Raw genomic sequence first — 21788 nt, forward strand, 5'->3', positions numbered from 1 at the left:
CAATCAGCATCACATGCAATGGCATAATTTCATAGCATCAGAAATATTCAGAGCACAGACTCTAAACAGGACTTGTTCATGCACACTTTGTCAGAGGACTAATGAGGAAGAGTTTTTAAACAATAGTGTTATAATTTACAGAGTAAGGAAAGTGTTATCAGACCTAAGGACACTTGAGGATGTAATGTACACTGCACTGAATTTGGTGATAATTTTCTTTTGTACACAAGCAATCATGACTGACCTCTATGCTGTTTCTATTAGCTAGGCAGAGTTCAAAATCAGTTTGTAAAGTAGCATAATTATTTGCAGTGGATTCAATCATCTGAAATTTTGGTAATCTAACTGCCTGTAACTGGTATGTTTCATGAGATTACACAAGTTAAAAGTATGTCTGTGGATGAGCAAAGAAGTACGTTCAAGATACATTTGTAATGTAGGCAGTTTTCAGTATTTTCTAACTGGGAGGGGCAACAGAGGGAAAAACATAATGCAAATGACAGCCAGATTTTTCAAAAATGGTTCAGATGGCTCTGAGCACTATGGGACTTATCTGAGGTCATCAGCACCCTAGAACTTAGAACTACTTAAACCTAACTAACCTAAGAACATCACACACATCTGTGCCCGAGGCAGGATTCGAACCTGTGATCGTAACGGTCGCGTGGTCCCAGACTGAAGCGCCTAGAACCACTTGGCCACACCGGCCCGCCCAGCCAGATTTTATAAAATATTTTTGATGTAGATAAATCATATGAAGTAATAGTGTATCACTTTTGCTGCCTGTCTGCATGAGGATCCATTGTGAGGTCACATATATCACTTATGATCTTGGGCCGCAATTTCCCTTATCTGAAGTCTGTTATTGTGTTTTTTATACAATAATTACCTAACTACATTTCCAAGTTATAACTATGTTAACTGCACTTCAATGACTGGGCGTAATTGGTAATGAAGTGATCATCGTATGTTAATGACTAGAAAAAAATGGTAACTTCGTGTGATATGGAAAATAAAATTAAAAGACAACAAAAAATATTTCTGCATCAGGGGATGAATTTAATGCTAAAATACATATGTTGTCACTTTGTGTATCCAGCTAGTGTACCAACACCAGAAGGAAGCTCTCTGTCTTGGATATGGGTAGAACTATAATGATAGCAGAGTGTGATGGATGGATAATAATGAAATGAAATGACTGTATGGCATCATTGGCCGAGAGGCCCCTATTCGGGGAAGATCGGCTGCCAAGTGCAAGTTTTATTTCATTTGATGCCACATTGGGTTACTTGCGTGCCGGTGATGAGGATGAAATTATGATGAGGATAACACAACACCCAATCCGCGAGTGGAGAAAATCTCCAACCCAACCGGGAATCAAACCCGGGCCTGCTTGCATGGGAGGTGAGTACATTACCACCCAGCTAAGCAGATGGACTAGGATGGATAACAAATCGTGATTATTTACAGCAGCTATGTCTGACATATAGGATGAACTACTGGATGGTGGATAGTTGGATAGTTACATAGAAAGGTAGAGACAAGTTTGTCTTGAGCTTTTAACTTCCATCGGTCTTCAGAGAAAAACAATTTTAACAATTTTAAGGCACATATGCGGGTACACCCACTCACTTCTGATACTCAGGTGTATTGGTCAGAAGTGCGAGAAGACAGTAAGGGGCAGGAATAGAAGATGACAGGAGGTTGTATGAAGCAGGAAGATAATGGGAGAAGTGAGAGGGAGAAGGAGAACTAACAGCAAAGGCGTAGACAAGTGCACACACAGGATAGATGGCAGGGGGCAATGAGAAAGGTGATAGGTAAAGAAAGAACAATCAGCCAGGAAAGAAGAGAACAGCAATGACAAGAACAAATAACAAATAAAAATGGAAGAAGCAAATTATTAATGCATGCAAAGATGTAGAAACTGAAGGGCGGGAGATCAGTTGTTTGTGAGGTGTCTGCTAGCCCCAATCCTCCACCTCTTTCTCCCCTCTTTCCAGTCTCTTGTCCTATGATTCAAGCCTTGCTTCTCTTTTCTGTTCCTATTTCATTTCTCTGTCTAACAGGCTTCATATGTACAAAAGTGTTTGATCTTTGCTTTATTTTGACTCTCACATTTTCCTACACTTTCTTTCACATTCTCCCTCCATTTCCTCCTTCACCCATGTGCAAACTGGACCATACCTTCACTTACCTCTCAGCATTGCCACTGTATTATTTATTCTATTCTCTCATTTTCTCTTCTCTGTGCTTTATAAAATATTTTCCTATGTACACTTCCTGTGGCATTCGTACTGTCCCTACAACTTCAGCATACTTTCTAATCATATTATTACTTTATAAATGTATGCCTGTGTCCCAAAATTGTTTTGCTCTTAAGAGGAGTGAAAGTTCAACACCTCAGCAAATAATTACCTGAAATTTTCATCTCCAAACTGAGAGATAGGTAAAATTTACAACAAAGATTCAATTTGGATTAATAAATAAAAATGACAGGCTACTGATTAGCAGGTACTGTAAAGTACTAACTATACATTTTATAAATAAAAAAGTTCATGGCAAATATTATCCTTTGATTATAAAGAGGAACATAAAGGAAATGTTGTCATCAAAAATAAAAATCTTGTTCAATTAAGGCCCGTATATGATTTCAATCAGGTTTTGATATGAATTGATTTATGCATTTATTTATTTTGTCCATTAGGGAATAAGAGGTGAAGTTGGAGACATTGTTATTCCAACAGCACAACATAAAGGAATGCCAGGTGATCCTGGACCACCTGGTCAAAGAGGTAAGTTGCTAATTTTACTTTATGAGTCTTTTCTCTTTTAGTTTATATTTTTGATTTACATTCTGCCTTATGTCAGCTGGGGCTTGGGGCACTGAGTTAAAGAAACCTTAAATATCCATCTACATCTACATCTACATCTACATTGATACTCCGAAAGCCACCCAACGGTGTGTGGCGGAGGGCACTTTACGTGCCACTGTCATTACCTCCCTTTCCTGTTCCAGTCGCGTATGGTTCGCGGGAAGAACGACTGTCTGAAAGCCTCCGTGCGCGCTCTAATCTCTCTAATTTTACATTCATGATCTCCTCGGGAGGTATAAGTAGGGGGAAGCAATATATTCGATACCTCATCCAGAAACGCACCCTCTCGAAACCTGGCGAGCAAGCTACACCGCGATGCAGAGCGCCTCTCTTGCAGAGTCTGCCACTTGAGTTTATTAAACATCTCCGTAATGCTATCACGGTTACCAAATAACCCTGTGACAAAACGCGCCACTCTTCTTTGAATCTTCTCTATCTCCTCCGTCAGACCGATCTGGTACGGATCCCACACTGATGAGCAATACTCAAGTATAGGTCGAACGAGTGTTTTGTAAGCCACCTCCTTTGTTGATGGACTACATTTTCTAAGCACTCTCCCAATGAATCTCAACCTGGTACCCGCCTTACCAACAATTAATTTTATATGATCATTCCACTTCAAATCGTTCCGCACGCATACTCCCAGATATTTTACAGATCCTTACTGCCTATCTCGCGTCCATCGGCCGTCGTAATTTAATATATTATTATTGTTATTATTATTATTTTTTGATTGTTGTCGACTTACGTGGTGGGCCTTAATAGAAATGATATTTCATTCAATTTTGATTTACGGTTAAATGCTTTCCTGAAGTTCTCCTTTTTAACAATATTAATCTTAAATTATTTGTTACGTTAATGAATGTTAGACTTGCTGCATCTTAAAACATGAGCATACAAGCTGAACAATGTAATAAACTTTTCATATTAATTTCCTTGGCTAGTCAGTTCACTTTAAAGCAAAAGATCTTTAGTTATCAATTACAACTGCAGCCCACACACGTGCGAGAGTATTTTTCTTACCTCCGTTAACCATTGTATTGTAGTCGGAGTCCTGGCTGTGGCTCTCGGCTATGGTACTGAAAATAAGAGTCTTAAAGCTACATATTTCTGCAACTTCGTGCGGCTGTGGAGAAAAATTAATATTACGTTAATAGCGGGCGAGTATTTCGCTTCCGGTAATTTTCATAAGTTAATATCGCCAGGTAATGGCGTCGTTGGCTGGATCGGCCGCTGCGATTGTGAACTGTAAATTACTTGAATGCAGGTTAATTCGAGGAAGGCGGACATGAAATCGGGATCACCTCTTACAAATTAAAAGTGCACAATAATATTCAATTAATATATTATCTGCTTAACTCATACAAATATGCTTACATTTGCCAGCACTCAAAAGATGTCCGTCTATACACAACAAAGACAAGATAGGAAGTGAAGTCGACTAAAAAAAATTAACAAAAGAGCGTATCTTGTCGTCTCTTTAGATCATTTTGTCATAAATTATTTCTTTGCATTGCATTTCCTTGCATTTCTCGACAGAGAAATTATTGTTTTACGGCTACATGATAAAAATATATTATTCAGTTTTTAAATGTCTGTTCTTTATAAATACTGTTTTTTAAGTCTTTTCGTAATATAGCACTGGGGACGCTATACCTAGAATATGTCGTGGTTGTATCAGAAGCCAATTGTGGGAGAGATCTCCGAGTTTCCTTTGCTACTGTGAGACGATATGCAAATGAACTATTTGCTGTACTCAGAATTCTATTATAAATTCCCCCAATGTGATTCTTTTGTGCTTAATGACATCTGACTGCAATTCAGGCCTCTGTTGAAGAATGGAATTGGGTGAGGTTGCTTGCCTCATAGAAAGCTGCGATGGATGTAAATCATTAACATCAAGTTAACTCTGTGAAAATTTTTGACTAGGTTGTAGGATAGGATTGGTGTGTCAATGTTGGTAGTCTGAAACACCATGAAAGATAATCAGATTTATTCCATTTGAGAATTTACATATGGTCATAAATCACATTAACAAGGTGATGCCTCTTGAATGTGGACAGATTAACAAATTAACAATGAGAAAGAAGTATAACACAAATCTACAACTATAAAACCTAGTGATGTGGATTGGCACTTCCCCATAACTGAATGAAAGTGCAATATTCTAGGTCACATACTTTCCATCTGTACCTAATCACAGAAATAATGCGAGAATGTGCTGCAATGCTCAATAGGTCAGTGGCCACCTGTTTAACTTTTATGAACTGCAAGGCTGATCATGCTATGGCCAGAGCTGCATATTTTGCCTATTCTGCTCAATGACAGGGTCCCCAGTCAGCTGTTCTTGTTGTGCTGTTATAACAAGCAGGTGTGATGTCTCTGCAACCACAGCAGCATGCGCATATGTGACACAATCCTGCAAAATTATCCGGAGCTTTGGATAAGGTACACAGCTACTTCGCAGTCACTCTGTATTGCCTGGTACAGAGTACTGCATCCTTATCAGACGGATGCTAAAATGCAGATGTCTCCTTTCTGCTGAAAACCAAGTGCGGCCTGCCACTCCGCTGGTGTGGCTGTCCAGTCGCAACATTTTAACAAATTTTTCACTGATTAGCACGATTCCCGTTCAACTGTCAATGCACAGGAAACACTGTCCGAAGAACTTTCCAGATGCTTCCTTGGTGCCAGCGTCAAACCAGACACATTCTCCTATTCTGTCCCACGCTCAAAAAATATGGAGTGGAGGATTCGCGGAGGTTTATTACTTGCTGGTAATGTCACCCAAGATGCTTTTGTGAGCCCAGGGTGACACAGTTGAGGGGGAAACAGCGTGTCCCTGCGTTTTATTCATTTTGGGGAGACATTCTGCTGGTCTTGCATTGTTCTGCTGGAAATGCCACCTGCCTGTCGGGTGGCATCAAAGCCCTACCTCTGGAGACCGCCCTGGCAAAGCCTACACCTCTTGGGTGCTGGAGGTTGTAAAATTCGACCTTCGGGCTAACTCCCTGCTGTCTTTCTGCCACCAGCACCCTGAGTACAATCTTGCATGAAACTCTATCTGCAAAAATTATTTGCACTTAACACAATGCAGCACATTGTCATTGCTCATCCCTTAGCCATCTCTATTAGCATAGCGTGATGAACCACAAATTTGTTCACACCCATGCTGCTACTTGTCATTGCTGCCCCAATTGATTATTCAAAAATATAAAGTGGTGACTGATGTGTGCGTAGTCCATATACGTTTCCACCTTGTATTAGTCCTTCTTTAACACTAGAATTTTGTGTTGGTCTGTACACAGCTTAGAGTATGATAGGTGGGGCACAGGCCAAATTAAATTCTGCATGAGAAGATTATGTGTGTCATAATTAGTACAAATGTCAATCATAAATCAAAGAGAAAAGAATGGGTGCCAATCCACATAGTGTAACATGTATGTACATATTTAGATGAACACAAATAGGCAATGTACTAAAATAAATATATTAATGGTCAATGGGGACATATGTATATGAATAAAGGGCAGCCATAGGGCTCATCTCTCTCACCACTGAGGGTGATGTAAGGTGACACATTGTCTGGGAAGACATGTAAACATATTGACATTAATCATAAATAAGTTATAATAATTAATTTATCATGCAATACTATATTTGACATGAGAGACTTCTGGAAAGAACCTAGTGGTTATACAATAAAGAGTGTACAATAATCCAAGACTGTAGTCTTAACAAGGGAGCCTTAAGAATGAATATTCCAGGTAAATGACAAGTCCTAAGATTAGTGAAACAAACACAAAATATTATCAAGGAACATGAAAGATTTGTGTCATGCTATAAGTTAATATTTAAAAATCCATAAATGGAACTGACTGTGCTACAACATGTGGGTGCATACCCAAAATTTATGATACAAATGTAGGTACAAATTAGGATAAGCTAGACATGACCAATCAAGCAAATGTGTGTTATATCTAATCATTAAGTTAAGACATGGATATAATGAAACCAAAGACATGTAAGTCAAGCTTCAGTGCTTCAATAATAATAAAAATTTGATACTGATTAATTGGAAAGATATCGTAACACAGAGAGACACTTGTTGTACCTCTTTTAGGATTGTGGTGAACTTGAGTATTTCCTAATAATTCAAGGAAGACAAAGACTTCACACGAAAAGCCTCAACACTTACTTGTAGTGTCACACACATTAACTGACGTGTGGTCCATGGTGCTATTGACAGGGTGGGTGCAGGGCACGGTGTGAGGGATGGGTGGCATGAAAATGTGTAGTGGATACCTCTCTTGCTGCGTTGATCGCCATTGTAGTGTGGGGCTGTGGGCCCACACGAATTTTGTTGCTGCAATTTGGAGAGGCGGCAACTTGTGGCACTGGCATCACCTCTGACATGGTGTGCGCACTTAAGTGCAACTGCCTTATCGATGACGTCAGAGTGGCGCCTCTGCAAGACATCTGCGGAAGCTGGGCAAACAGTGGAGGCGGTGCTATGCACAGTGGCGTGTGCCGCCTATGAGTGAGTCTGGTAGGTCCTTGGCTCAAGAGTAGACTGCCCATGGTATCCTGTGACAGAGGGAAACGATTCCCCAGGGCATGATGAGGTAGTGGATCAGTGGGCCGTGGCAAGCCTATAGGGCACACTGAGCTGTGGGGGGAGCTGAACGGCAGTTCTGCGACATGGGCTGGCCCTGTGCTGCATTGTCTGCCTCCTCTCCCATGGCTTGTGGCAGGAACCAGTTGGTCCCCCCACCACGTGTCCTGCACCATCACCTCTATCTCCGTCACAGCTGGGTGCACTCTGGCAGCATGCAGTTTGGTAGGCATGAAATACATCCAAGACAGTTTTGCCCACAATCCTTTACAAATGAAATGTGACCAATACAATCGAATAAACTAGGTATAACATGGTGACAAATTATATATTAACAAATAACATCTTACACAGTAGGTGGTAGTAGTGGCTATCCTAAGGATAAAAGGTAACTTGTAGTTCTACAACTAGTGTGATGAAGGAATATGTGTGGGTAAACTTAAAGGAGAGAAATGTGCCCAGCACCATGTAAAGGAACCATGGTACCTTTGAGCATGTGACCTTGTGAATTTAGTGTACATGCACTTATTCTAGCATGCAATAATTAGTGATGGTGAGGTATTAGTACTTGAAATACTGCAAACCTGTGTAAATAATAATGAAATGCACAAAAGTAATTATTATTATGTAAGCACTTTTTTTGCATCTCTATTTGTTCCAACAGGTTATTTGCCTGTGTTTGAGTTTAGTGGTTACCAAAAATGCAAGAGCCTTGTGGTCAGTGTACACTTTTGTCCTTCTACCATACAAGAAGTAGTGGAATTTCTAGAATGCCCAGACAACAGCGAGTGCCTCTAACTCTGTCACCGAGTAGTTTCTCTCACTTTTTGTAAGGACACAACTGTCAAAGGTAATCATTTTCCAGACCATGGTTCCATTTCCAATATATTTTTGAAAGACCAATATGCCTAAGCCTGTGAGTGAGCTATCCATCAATATGCAAAAATCCTCTTCTAGGTTAGGGCACAACAATACAGGTGCATTAAGTAATGCAGATTTTAGTGCTAGAAATTGCTTTTCTGTCTCTTCGTCCCACTGACATGGTGTGTTCTTTCCAGTGAGTGTACTGAGTCATGGGTACTGAAAGTCATGGTACGTAGGAATTTTTGGTAAAAGTTAATGACCCCCAGGAAACCGCATAATTGACACTTACTTACGGTTTGTGGGAATTGTGCTATTGCTGCTACTTCTTGGGGTTGGGAGAAATTCCCTCCTTGGTAATTGTGTGACCAAGGAAATGAACCAAGGTGGTGCCAAAGCATGATTTCTCGATGTTCACTGTAACCCCATGATCTCTCAATAAATGGAACAGTTCACATAGCATGTAGTTGTGTTCTTCCCATGTCCTTTCTGCAATTAAGAGGTCATCAACATACTTAGCGACTCCCCCCTGGAGAAATGCATTGAGTATCCTATGTAGTCCGTAAGTATCCCATGTAATCCGTGAATAAAGGTGGTGGAGGAAATATTGAGGCCGAAGGGAAGTTGTCAGAATTGATAGCAGTTTCCGAAGGCCAAAAAGGCAGTGTATTTCCAGCAATCCAGATAATTTGTCAGAAGCTGCTGTGGAGGTCAATTGATGTAAAGGTTGAAACACCATGAAAGTTCTGCAACAGCTCCTCTAATCTCTCAGAATTTTTTTCAATGGCCTTAATGAGATTGTCGTACGTAGATTGGGTGAATTCAGTGACACCGTCAGCTAACATTCGTGATACTTCATTTGCGACCCTGTTCCAAAATATATGAGGTATGGCATCAGAGCTACAAAGAATTTCTTATGAAGTTTGACCTGAAATTTGTATGTAAAGTTTTTAATAGTGCCAGTTTTGGGCATGAAAACCCTGGAGCTATACCTTAGAATATTATGTAAGTGCTCTCTGTCGTGTTCCTGTATATGTTGTAGCATTTGCACCTTCTCTGTTATGACTTCTTGTCCTGTTTCTGTCTGGTTGCCCTGATCCGTGCAGCTGTCTTCATGTTGTTTGATCAGCTGTGGTGTCTGATCTCATTTTTTATTTATGTAATGGGATCTCGTTTTTATTTATGTAATGTAACTTGATGCTATTTGTGGGTAATTGTGCTTTGATGGCCTGTTCATCAAAGCGAATTATGATCTCACATTCTCTATGCAGAGTGACAGTACCTCTACTGATGTCAATGAGAGCTAGAAGGTCTCCACAAGACAGTTAGCTTCTAGCTGATGTCCTTGGTTGACAAATTGTAACCGTGTTTCTAGGCACACTTTAGTGGTCTTTCCTACAATTGCACTTTTTATGTGTGCTTTCTTTGCTGCTAAGAAGGGCCAAGGTTTGTCCACATTGCACAAAGGGAATGCATTCTCTGATATGGCAGTTTCATGGCTGCCAATGTCAATGATGGCACGTAAAACTTCCGACCCTACTGTTACAGAGTTGACAAGATGGAGATCAGCACTGCTCTCTTCCTCCCTCTCATCTGTGAGCACATACCGTATGTCCTCATACCCAATGAGATTAATGTTGTTGTTTATTTGTCTGGAATTATGGGCATTGTGGGATGTTCTTTCATGTCTGGGGCATCAGCTATGGTTGTTGCCATTGTTATAAAATTCGACAATGAGTTGGGGCCACATAATTCTGCTCACTCGCCATTACAGTTTATGCAGCACTGGCCATTATTGCCATTGTTAGATTGTTGACGCTGTCTCTGGTCCCACCACTTAGTATGGGTCCTGTCGTCATTGTAACTATGGCGGTCATCATTGCCATTACTGTGTTTTTGGTAGCTACTACTTTGCGTGTTTCTATTACCACAAAACCTGTTGTTCCTGTGTGACTGATAATTGGTTTGTCCATTTGATCTTTTGTTTTCATATTTGTTGCATCTTTCTACAACCATCACAACTTCCTATAGTAGATATCTGAAAGTGTCTGCATTTGCATCACACTGACCAACCAAGGCTTGCTGGTATATAAAAGGTAGTTCAGAATAACAGATATCCTCTTCCAAATATGGCATGTCAAGAAGCTGGTTTTTTCTCATCAGGCCTTCAAACATTTTTACAGGTGTTTTGTGCTGTGAAGCCTCTAGGTCTGGACACATGGTGATTTCATGTTTAACATGAGATTGTTCTGCTCATGACCAGTAAATTAACCTACATTTTTCTATAAATTCCTCATAATTGTTTCAACACACTGCAGAGGGTTTTTATATTGGCCGCATTGCTGTTCTTGTTTGTATATAAGAATTCAATTCAACTTTTGAGTACAATGGCCAAGACACAGGAAATGCATTCTAAAATTGTCTGTACCAAGCAATGGGATGAAGTGGGCTATCTTCTTTGAACATTGAAAATTTCCTGTTTGACAGATAATGTTTAGAGTCAAGCACAAAATCTACAATATATTCATATATTGCATGGTTTGTATAAATTTTGCCTGTTTGACATTACGGGTCATACTGTGCAAATTGAGACTGCTCACAGGAACAGTACTAGCACTAAAATTCATTGACTTGTACTCTCACATAAGCCCAATGCGAGGCAGTGAGGGTGCACTGGATAATGGTCATTCTGACATATTTGCATCCATCTGTGTGGTACCACAGGGGGGTAAGAAGGGTTTTCAACAACAAGTAAACTGTTGTGCAATAGGATTGTGTTGTCGGAACATGCATTTACAGTTGCGATTGCATGCTCAATAGCTTTGATCAACTGTTTTGAATTTATTTGAATTTTCTTCCTGAAAAGTGGTGACCTGTTCAGAAACCATTTCTAATTTTTCATCCACTTCTTATAGACGGGTGGTGTGTTGGTCAAATATTTGTTTACCTGTAGTAAACCCATTTGTAACTGACTGTGATGCTTTTGTGGCAGTCCAAACTGCATGCTTCACTCGTTTTATTGCTATGTATGTCATTTTCTTAGCTGCTGCAGCATAACTTGAAAGTTTACTCTTTCATACCCAACATTGAGGGATCAGAAATTTTAGCAAGGTAACATTCCCACATATTTTAAAGTTTCTGTAGTCTCAACATTTCTGCACTCTTTCAGTGGCTTTCGTTGTTCAGTCAGTCATCTCTTTTATTCTTAAATTATTAACATTCTACCAGATTTTTCCTACTGTATGTAATTTTAATTAGTCAGAATGTGTTACAGTTATAGATTTCTCATGGAAAAACAAAAAAAAGATAATCTTAGATTGAGGGACATCTTACAGTTGGCTAAATAAAGATGTCATATTTCAGAAGGGTGACCAGAGAACTATTTATTCATGGGGGCAAACAGATTACATTGCCAAGAAGATGTAAATGATATGTACTTGCAGTACTGCCTGCAGTAACTTTTGTTTCACCCAGGAAGATTCATTACCTAATTACCGCTATTAACAAGACATTACACCATGACAAATGAAAAGTAGGTGGTGAAGAAAACAATAGCAATATGATTAGTCTGATATGGCTGACTGGAAACAGAAAGGTCACATGAAATCAAACAGTAAAGAAAAAGGCAGTACTAGAGTGATGGGCTCAAGGAGGGAATTGTGAGAAACAGTCAGAAAAGTGAAATTTATGGTATATGGCAGTTATTGAAGAAACAGGTCACAACTTGATGATAAGCTAACTAGTATCTAGTGAGAAGGGAAAAGAAATAAAGAAAGCAACAACAGGCATGTCTGCTTCATTATCAGATTCTCAATAGTTAGAGCATATCTTTGACTAATCTGAAGAGGAAAAGACAGTGGTAGTTAGGAAATATGGGGGACAAACAATCATTAATGAACTGTGGGCATACTGAGGTAATGGATAAAAGTAAAATCAAGACACAAGGCCTACTGTAAGAAAGAGACAAGTTCACATTACAAATTTTTGAAACAACTCAATGAAAGAACAAGGTAGGCTTCTGTCACCAAACTACAAAATGTGTTTACAATAATTTTTGATCAGATTTCAGTCTGCTTCTTCATTAGCTTCCACAGTGCTTGCTGTTGTATAGTGGTGGGCAGCACATGTATTTTAACTGATAAACTTTTTTTAATCCCTGCAGGATTTTGTGAAGAGCATTAAACTGATGTGGACAGATACAGTACAGAGCTAGTGAAAGACATAAAAATCTTGTGTTATTATCTTTGCTGAGTGGTGAAAACTATATGCTGGAGGTTTCGTATGTGAACTAAGGAAACAGCATTAGTATGTTAATTGGTATATGAAAAAGGAGGAATATTCTCTCCTAATTTTAGTTTCGATTTGTGTAGCAGACTGGTCTGAAGAAAGCAAGAAATCAGCTTAAAAAGGTGATAAGAAATGATAAGATAGTGTGTTTGTGTGTTTCCGTCATTGGTAACTACATTATCTCATGATCAGAGATGACAAGCCTTTCCTTAATTTAAGACAGTGAAGCATGTTAATGTTTATCAGTTACAAACAGTTGCCTCGACTATCATATACATAACTACAGTACTGTAGAAAAACAAAAGTTGGAACATAAAAAAATGATAACAGTGACAATAAGAAACTGTGCACACCATCTACTGCACATAATAATGAAACTAATTTGGGAGACAAGTGTTGTTAAGCCAAGAGTAACAACAACAAAAAATTGTTAGTGTCAATCTGCACAACAAAACGTTAACAAAGAATGGTTATGTGATGTATATAGCAAGTGCAAATGGTGTTGCAAAAAAAGCAAGTAACTGCCTATCAGAACTAAAGAAATTCCTAGATTAATAAACAATGTAATTCAAACATTGCAACATTACCACACAGATATGACAATGCATCAGTCATGTGTGAACAAAGAAATGCAAAAAACTAACGTTAAAATAAAACAGATGTGTTCCTTGTTTGGAAAATGCAGCATGCTTGATGTAGTCAAATTGGACACATACAAGCAATACCAGATGTGGAATACATCTGAGTTATGAAAGAAGAAAGTTTATATGTAGAATGGTAAATGAAATAATTGAAAGCAGAGAAAATATGAACTTGTGTGGGGCTGATGTCACTTATGGCAGAAATAGCAGCATCCCCAGTGTCATCTCCAGTGCCATCAGTTGCAGAACCAGCAGCTGAAACATTACCACAAAAAGCAGAAACAGCATGTTGTCCCAAATGCAACAGAAAGGCAACTCAACATTTTTTATTGTGAGTCACATGAGAGAAAAACAGTCAAACCTATGTGAAGCATCCCTCTTATGTATTCAAAATGAACTTCCAGTTCTGCAAGCAGAGCTAACTAATGTAGGCCTACTGAGAAAAACTGCTCCAAACAAATATGTAAATACAATGGTGAATAAGCCTCAAACTTTGCCTGATTTTCATGAAAATATGAGAGGCCTGACCAACTGCTAACACACCTAAAAGATGAAGGATGTGGAAGTGAATATGATATACTGTGTTTCTCTGAACATCACATCATAAACGAGACCCACATGTTACTAATTGAAAACTTGTGTTCAGCTACTCATTATTGTAGATCTAGTGTGGGAAAGGGAGGTGCTGCAATATTTGTTAGAAACAATGTAGTGTATAAATCTCTAGATTTAAGCAAATACTGTGCTGAACAGTACTTTGAGGTAATTAGTATTGAGGTAACAGCAGATAGTGTAACAGTTAATGTGCTGTCAATTTACAGGGCATCTGCTGGTTATCTGAATGTTTTCCTGAGACATGTTGAATCACTCTTGTCCCACCTGTCTGGAAATACTAAATAATTCATTGTAGTAGGTGACTTTGATGTGGACTTTTTAACACAAAATAGAAACAGAACATGAAATGTATTTGCAGTTGCGATTATGGACAGCCATCAACTGAATGACGACAATGAAATGCATGCCAGAATGGGACTCGAACCTGGACTGCCCTCTTATTGTGAGCAATCACCTTACCATTTGGCTATCTGAGCACAACTCAAGGGCCAATCCAAAGTTCCATATGTTGTCAATCATGTGTCTACAACCAATGTAGTGTGGAGTGCCTCAGAACTCCATTGTGGGCCACCTACTTTTTATTATTTTTATTAATGATCTACCTTTTTGTACAGACAATTGTAAATTCACCATTTTTGCTGATGACATATGCTGCTTACTGATAATTCAGTAGACAGACTTGATGTGACAGCTAATAAGGTGTTTAGGGATATTGTGAACTGGTTTAACATAAATGGTCTCCCTGTTAATTACAGTAAAACAAACTACATTTAGTTCCATACAACCTCTAAAGAAGAAACAATATGAGAAAAACTAGGTGCCCAGCTGACAGCTAGGATGGATAGTGCGGAATACCTAGGCTTACATATTCATAACAAACTAAACTGGTCAGACCACATCCTGGTTCTGATCAAAAGAATAAATTCTGCTGCTTATGTTTTATGCATTGTCTGCTCTTACAGTAATATGAAAACCATCAAATCAGCTTCTTATGGTTATTTTCATGCCATTATGGCATATGGATCAAATTTTGGGAAAATCAGCCATTGGCTAGAAAAGTGCTTTGTGCATGGAAAAGAGTCATAAGAATCATGAGGAAAAGAGTCATAAGAATCATGAGTGAGCTCACCCTAGAGCCACATGCAGAAATCTTTTTAAGGAACTTGACATATCCACATCCACTGCACAATGTATATTCTCCCTCATGGGTTTCATAAGAAAAAAAGCCCATTTTCAAACTTAATAGTGTCTATCTACATCTACATCTATGTGATTACTCTGCTATTCACAATAAAGTGTCTGGTAGAGGGTTCAGTGAACCACCTTCAAGCTGTCTCTCTACCGTTCCACTCTCGAATGGCATGTGGGAAAAACGAACACTTAAATTTTTCTACGCGTGCCCTGATTTATCTTATTTTATTGTGATGATCATTTCCCCCTATGTCGGTGGGTGCCAACAGAATGTTTTTGCAATTGGAGGTGAAAACTGTATTATAGTCATGATACTACAAGAAAAGATGATATCCACTAAGAGTAAGCAAACCTGAGTATGGTACAGAAGGGGGTCCACTTCAGTGGCTGTGAGATTTTTAATACTCTCCCTTGACAAATTGTTTAGTAGATGATGAGATCTTGTTAAAAAAAATTAAGGCACTTCCTTTTGCAAGGGTCATTTTACACTGTAGAGGAGTTCCTGAACCATAATGAATAGTACCCATGTACCTATAACTCTCAGATCCATTCCCAGATCTTTATTTGTGATCCTGTACACTTATCATTGTAAACATATTTATTTTTTTATGTTTTCTGTAATAAATATTTTTTTCTGCAATGTTTATTTAACAAATTTTTTTCTGCGATAGAACTTAAGCTACAGATACTTTAATATGTAATTAAACAATATTACATGCGTAATACCATAACCAATGTGTAAAACTGACAACTTCCATATCCTGTGAATATTCACAACATGAATCACCAGAACATGAAATAAATATTATAATTTTTTTATAAAAATAATAGAAAACTCCACCACCCAACTGTCAATGTACCTCAAATCTAAAGAATTTTACAATATTGTGTTATTATCAGAAAATTTTGTAAAACAAATTGCTAATATTGAACTAAGGAACATTATCAGTTGAAGGGGTTGGTGGAAGAAAGTGCTAACCCATAAGAGATATTTCGAGTTGCTGTCTGCTACATGTTGGGTAAATTTAAAGACAGGAGCATAAATATGATAGGCAAAACAAACTATACGGTAGACAGCTCTTTCTGGCAGTGCATGTGAAAAAGCTTGTTATGAATATGTGGCACATTCAGAAAAACAACAAATAGTGCAATTGTACTAATCCTTACTAAACTGAGGGTTAATACTTTCTTACACTGACCTCTTCGATTACCTTTTAATTGCAGCCACCAAACATGTAATGCCACTGAATTTCTTCTTCACAGGATTCCCAGGACAGCGAGGACCCATGGGCATTCCTGGATTTGATGGTGCAAGGGGCCTTCCAGGTGAAGCTGGCAGACCAGGTCTTCCAGGAACACCTGGATTACCAGGATTGAATGGGATGGCTGGTAATCCAGGGAGACCAGGTCGCATTGGACCAAAAGGATTACCAGGTAACAGAAGTCAAGTAGAATGGTACTCTCATGTCTGTCAGATAGGAACAGGATGTGAGAACAAAAATACCTTTGCCGTATCAGGAATACTGGTCACTGTTATTGTGTTGGACTTTTAGACCAAGTGTACTTTTAACTGCTTCCTCAGTTCAATACCCAATTAGTAATATGGAAGGAAGAAAAGAAGTGCAGGAACTATTTTCGAGTTGAATTGTACAATTGTCTAGATGCCCGCCTTCTACATAAAAGAAACTTAGGCCATGGCATACCATATATATTGGGAAGTTAAATTGTACAATTGTTTACATGCCCACCTTCAACAGTGCAGCCAGGAAGTAGACTGCACATTATTTGATGCTCTTTTGTGATGAGCAATAAATCTGGACAGTATGAGTAAACAATGATGATTATTGTGTAGGCAGAACATCTTGAGTTACCTTATCACCAAGTCACACTATTATAGGAAGAAGTAGTCAAGAAGGAACTGTTATTTAAGCTTGAATATTACATTAATGTATAATGACTATAAACCAAATGTGAAGAGTGGAATTGCAAGCCAGCATATCTTCCAAACTACTATCAAATATTCCACAAGTTCAGTTTAGGATTCTTTAGACCAAAAAAATATCTGTGTCACAAATGTATCATATTTAATTCACTGGCCAGAAATGAAAAGCATTTGAAGCAAGAAATCATGACATATTTGCAGAGAAGAGATCTGGCTTGAAAGAAGTGCATTAAAGTCAGAATGCTTGCACAAAGTGACCTTAGTGCTGTGGCTATAAATTTTGATCTTCAAGCTCTGTTGAAGGTTATGATGGGTACTTGTGCCCAAATATTATACCTGAGAAAAACAACAGCATATAATTGAGAATTTGAGATGGCATTTGCCATTTGTCAGGTAAGACAGATGGTAAAAGAGGATCGATTGAAATCAACACATCTGTGATTACAAGACAGTGCTGCCAGAAGTGACACAACTGGGGATGGGTGTACATATAAATCTACATCTACTAGACATTCTCTTGCCTGTTCTCCTCCAAAATACAGAAAAAAATGTAGACATTCTTTGATATGTAATATCTTTGGAACAGAATGATATATCATTGCAATTTTGTGGGGTAGCGTAGCCCTTTGTTTTCTCAACAGATCTTGGCTTGCGTTTTCCTAGTAAACGACAGTGCAGCAATGAATGAAGTAAGATTGTCATTTGAGCAATGTAAGACAGTACTGAAGTGGTACCAGACATATGAAAATATGATGGAGGTACAATGGCAATGGTGTAATGTGTACAGAACTCACCCACCAACACGTACAACAATTTATCATATTCCGGCTAAATTTGAAGCCAATTGTACTGTTCAGGATATGCATAAGGAAAGGTCTGGCTGACCAAAAATGTCAAAAAGTCCAGCTCCCAGCGCTGCTGTGTTGCAGTGTTGTACTAGGTCACCTCAAACATCTGTGAAGAAGGGTGTATGTGAAAGCAGGGCAAGCCAGTCAAATGTAAGACGAATTCTGAAGGCTGCAAAGAGAAAAGTGTACGTTCCAAAACTGCTGCATGGTGTAAATGAGGGCAACCTATATCAAAGGATGGAGTACTGTGAATGGTTTAATGGCATGCTTCGCAAGGATGGTTATCTGGTCTGACAGGGCGCAGTCCAAACTGAACGGTACTGTAAACCATCACAGCTGTGTATACTGGGCTCCTGAAAACCTTCACCTTAACATAGACAAACATGTTAATCTACCAGGTGTTAATGTGTGGTGCAGTCTGTCATCATTTGGTTTGATTGGCCCATTCTTCTTTGAAGGTACCATAATTGGTGAGGTATATCTTCATATGCTGCAAACATGGATTTTGACTTTCCATCAGAGATGTGGTTGAAAATGAAAGATTTTATCTACAACAAGATGGTGCTCTGCTTGACTACCACAGAGATGTCAGAGCCTGCTTGGATGAAAATCTATCTGGATGATGGATAGGTTGAAGCGGAGCTGCTGAGTACCCTCCGCGGTTTGCAGACCTTACTCCTCTTGACTTCTGCCTAGGAGGGACCCTGAAAAATGAAGTTTATCAGCAGAAGCCAACTAAATTGAATGGACTATGAGAAGCCATTGAGATGTTCTGTGCATTTATCACACTGGCAACACTGATAGTTGTAGTTTGCTCAACAGTTAAGTGGCATCACTGTTGTTTGGCTGCTAACAGTGGTCTCTTTAAATACATAAAATAAGCTTCCCCCTGTGCAAGAATTTTAATGGTATTCATTTTGTTCCATTAATATTGACTATCAAAGAGTGTCTACATTTTTCTGGATCCCTCTGTAGAGCAAGGGGAAAATGGCTGTCCATATGCTTCTGTTCAAGTCACGATTTCTCTTGTATGTTGGTGGCAGTTTAATCTTTCTACCATCAGTTGCAAATGCTGGTTCTCTGAACTTTCTCAGTACTGTTTCATCAAAATAACATTTTCTTCCTTTTACATGTTCATTACATTTTATATAGTTTTACAACATTATGCTTAAATGTTTATATGAGATGACTATATCAAGCAGCTCACTTATATCTCATTTTATATGAGATGACTATATCAAGCAGCCCCCCTCCTCCAACCCCCCCCCCCCCCCCCCCCCATGAATCATGGACCTTGCCGTTGGTGGGGGGAGGCGATACAGATGGCCTTACCGTAGGTGCAACCACAATGGAGGGGTATCTGTTGAGAGGCCAGACAAACATGTGGTTCCTGAAGAGGGGCAGCAACCTTTTCAGTAGTTGCAGAGGCAACAGTCTGGATGATTGACTGATTTGGCCTTGTAATACTAACCAAAACAGCCTTGCTGTGCTGGTAGTGCGAACGGCTGAAAGCAAGGGGAAACTACAGTCATAATTTTTCCCGAGAGCATGCAGCTTTACTGTATGGTTAACTGATGATGGCATCCTCTTGGGTAAAATATTCCAGAGGTAAAATAGTCCCCCATTCGGATCTCTGGGCGGAGACTACTCAAGAGGACATCATTATCAGGAGAAAGAAAACTGGTGTTCTACGGATCGGAGCGTGGAATGTCAGATCCCTTAATCAGGCAGGTAGGTTAGAAAATTTAAAAAGGGAAATGGATAGGTTAAAGTTAGATATAGTGGGATTAGTGAAGTTTGGTGGCAGGAGGAACAAGATTTTTGGTCAGGTGAATACAGGGTTATAAATACAAAATCAAATAGGGGTAATGCAGGAGTAGGTTTAATAATGAATAAAAAAATAGTAGTGCGGGTAAGCTACTACAAACAGCATAGTGAACGCATTATTGTGGCCAAGATAGACACGAAGCCCATGCCTACTACAGTAGTACAAGTTTATATGCCAACTAGCTCTGCAGATGATGAAGAAATTGATGAAATGTATGATGAGATAAAAGAAATTATTCAGGTAGTGAAGGGAGACAAAAATTTAATAGTCATGGATGACTGGAATTCGAGAGTAGGAAAAGGGAGAGAAGGAAACATAGTAGATGAATACGGATTGGGGGTAAGAAATGAAAGAGGAAGCCGTCTGGTAGAATTTTGCACAGAGCATAACTTAATCATAGCTAACACTTGGTTCAAGAATCATAAAAGAAGGTTGTATACATGGAAGAATCCTGGAGATAATAGAAGGTATCAGATAGATTATATAATGGTAAGACAGAGATTTAGGAACCAGGTTTTAAATTGTAAGACATTTCCAGGGGCAGATGTGGACTCTGACCACAATCTATTGGTTATGAACTGTAGACTAAAACAGAAGAGACTGCAAAAAGGTGGGAATTTAAGGGGATGGGACCTGGATAAGCTGACTAAACCAGAGGATGTACAGAGTTTCAGGGAGAGCATAAGGGAACAATTGACAGGAATGGGGGAAAGAAATACAGTAGAAGAAGAATGGGTAGCTCTGAGGGATGAAGTGGTGAAGGCAGCAGAGGATCAAGCAGGTAAAAAGACGAGGGCTAGTAGAAATCCTTGGGTAACAGAAGAAATATTGAATTTAGTTGATGAAAGGAGAAAATATAAAATTGCTGTAAATGAATCAGGCAAAAAGTAATACAAACGTCTCAAAAATGAGATCGACAGGAAGTGCAAAATGGCTAAGCAGGGATGGCTAGAGGGCAAATGTAATGATGTAGAGGCTTATCTCACTAGGGGTAAGATAGACATTGCCTACAGGAAAATTAAAGAGACCTTTGGAGGAAAGAGAGCCTCTTGTATGAACAAGAGCTCAGATGGAAAACCAGTTATAAGCAAAGAAGGGAAAGCAGAAAGGTGGAAGGAGTATATAGAGGGTTTATACAAGGGCGATGTACTTGAGGACAATATTATGGAAATGGAAGGGGATGTACAGGAAGATGAAATGGGAGATACGATACTGCGTGAAGAGTTTGACAAAGCACTGAAAGACCTGAGTCGAAACAAGGCCCCGGGAGTAGACAATATTCCATTAGAACTACTGACGGCCTTGGAAGAGCCAGTCCTGACAAAACTCTACCCTCTAGAGAGCAAGATGTATGAGACAGGTGAGAAATTTGTTAACATCGAGTGTAGATTTAAGTGTCAGGAAGTCGTTTCTGAAAATATTTGTATGGAGTGTAGCCATGCATGGAAGTGAAACATGGATGATAAATAGTTTGGACAAGAAGAGAATAGAAGCTTTTGAAATGTGGTGCTACAGAAGAATGCTGAAGATTAGATGGATAGATCACATAACTAATGAGGAGGTAATGAATAGAGTTGGGGAGAAGAGGAGTTTGTGGCACAACTTGACAAGAAGAAGGGACCGGTTGGTAGGACATGTTCTGAGGCATCAAGGGATCACAAATTTAGCATTGGAGGGCAGCGTGGAGGGTAAAAATCGTAGAGGGAGACCGAGAGATGAATACACTAAGCAGATTCAGAAGGACGTAGGTTGCAGTAGGTACTGGGAGATGAAGAAGCTTGCACAGGGTAGAGTAGCATGGAGAGCTGCATCAAACCAGTCTCAGGACTGAAGACCACAACAACAACATATCAAGCAGCACACTATTAACACTGTATTTGAATATTACAGGATTGTTTTTGGTACTAATCTGCATTAACCTACATTTTTCCACATTTAGAGCAAGCTGCCATTCAGCATACCAAATAGAAAACTTGTCTATGTCATCCTGTATCCTCCTAGAGTCAATCAGCAACACACTTTCCTGCACACTACAATGTAATCAGCAAATAGTCACATAGTGTTGCTCACCCTCTCCATCAGAT

The 21788-nt window shown here is 39.1% G+C and overlaps 1 protein-coding gene across 1 annotated transcript in view; it reads left to right on the forward strand.

The window, feature by feature from the left end:
• LOC124616033 (collagen alpha-5(IV) chain-like) overlaps positions 1–21788 on the forward strand; it is a 616123-nt gene that overhangs the window by 556319 nt on the left and 38016 nt on the right. The window contains exons 29-30 of the mRNA XM_047144251.1: positions 2708–2795; positions 16350–16520. Of these exons, the coding sequence (XP_047000207.1) occupies positions 2708–2795; positions 16350–16520 (259 nt within the window). The remainder of the gene's footprint in view (positions 1–2707; positions 2796–16349; positions 16521–21788) is intronic.

The sequence above is a fragment of the Schistocerca americana genome, chromosome 5 (assembly GCF_021461395.2).
Source record: "Schistocerca americana isolate TAMUIC-IGC-003095 chromosome 5, iqSchAmer2.1, whole genome shotgun sequence".
NCBI classification, from domain to species: Eukaryota; Metazoa; Arthropoda; class Insecta; order Orthoptera; family Acrididae; genus Schistocerca; species Schistocerca americana.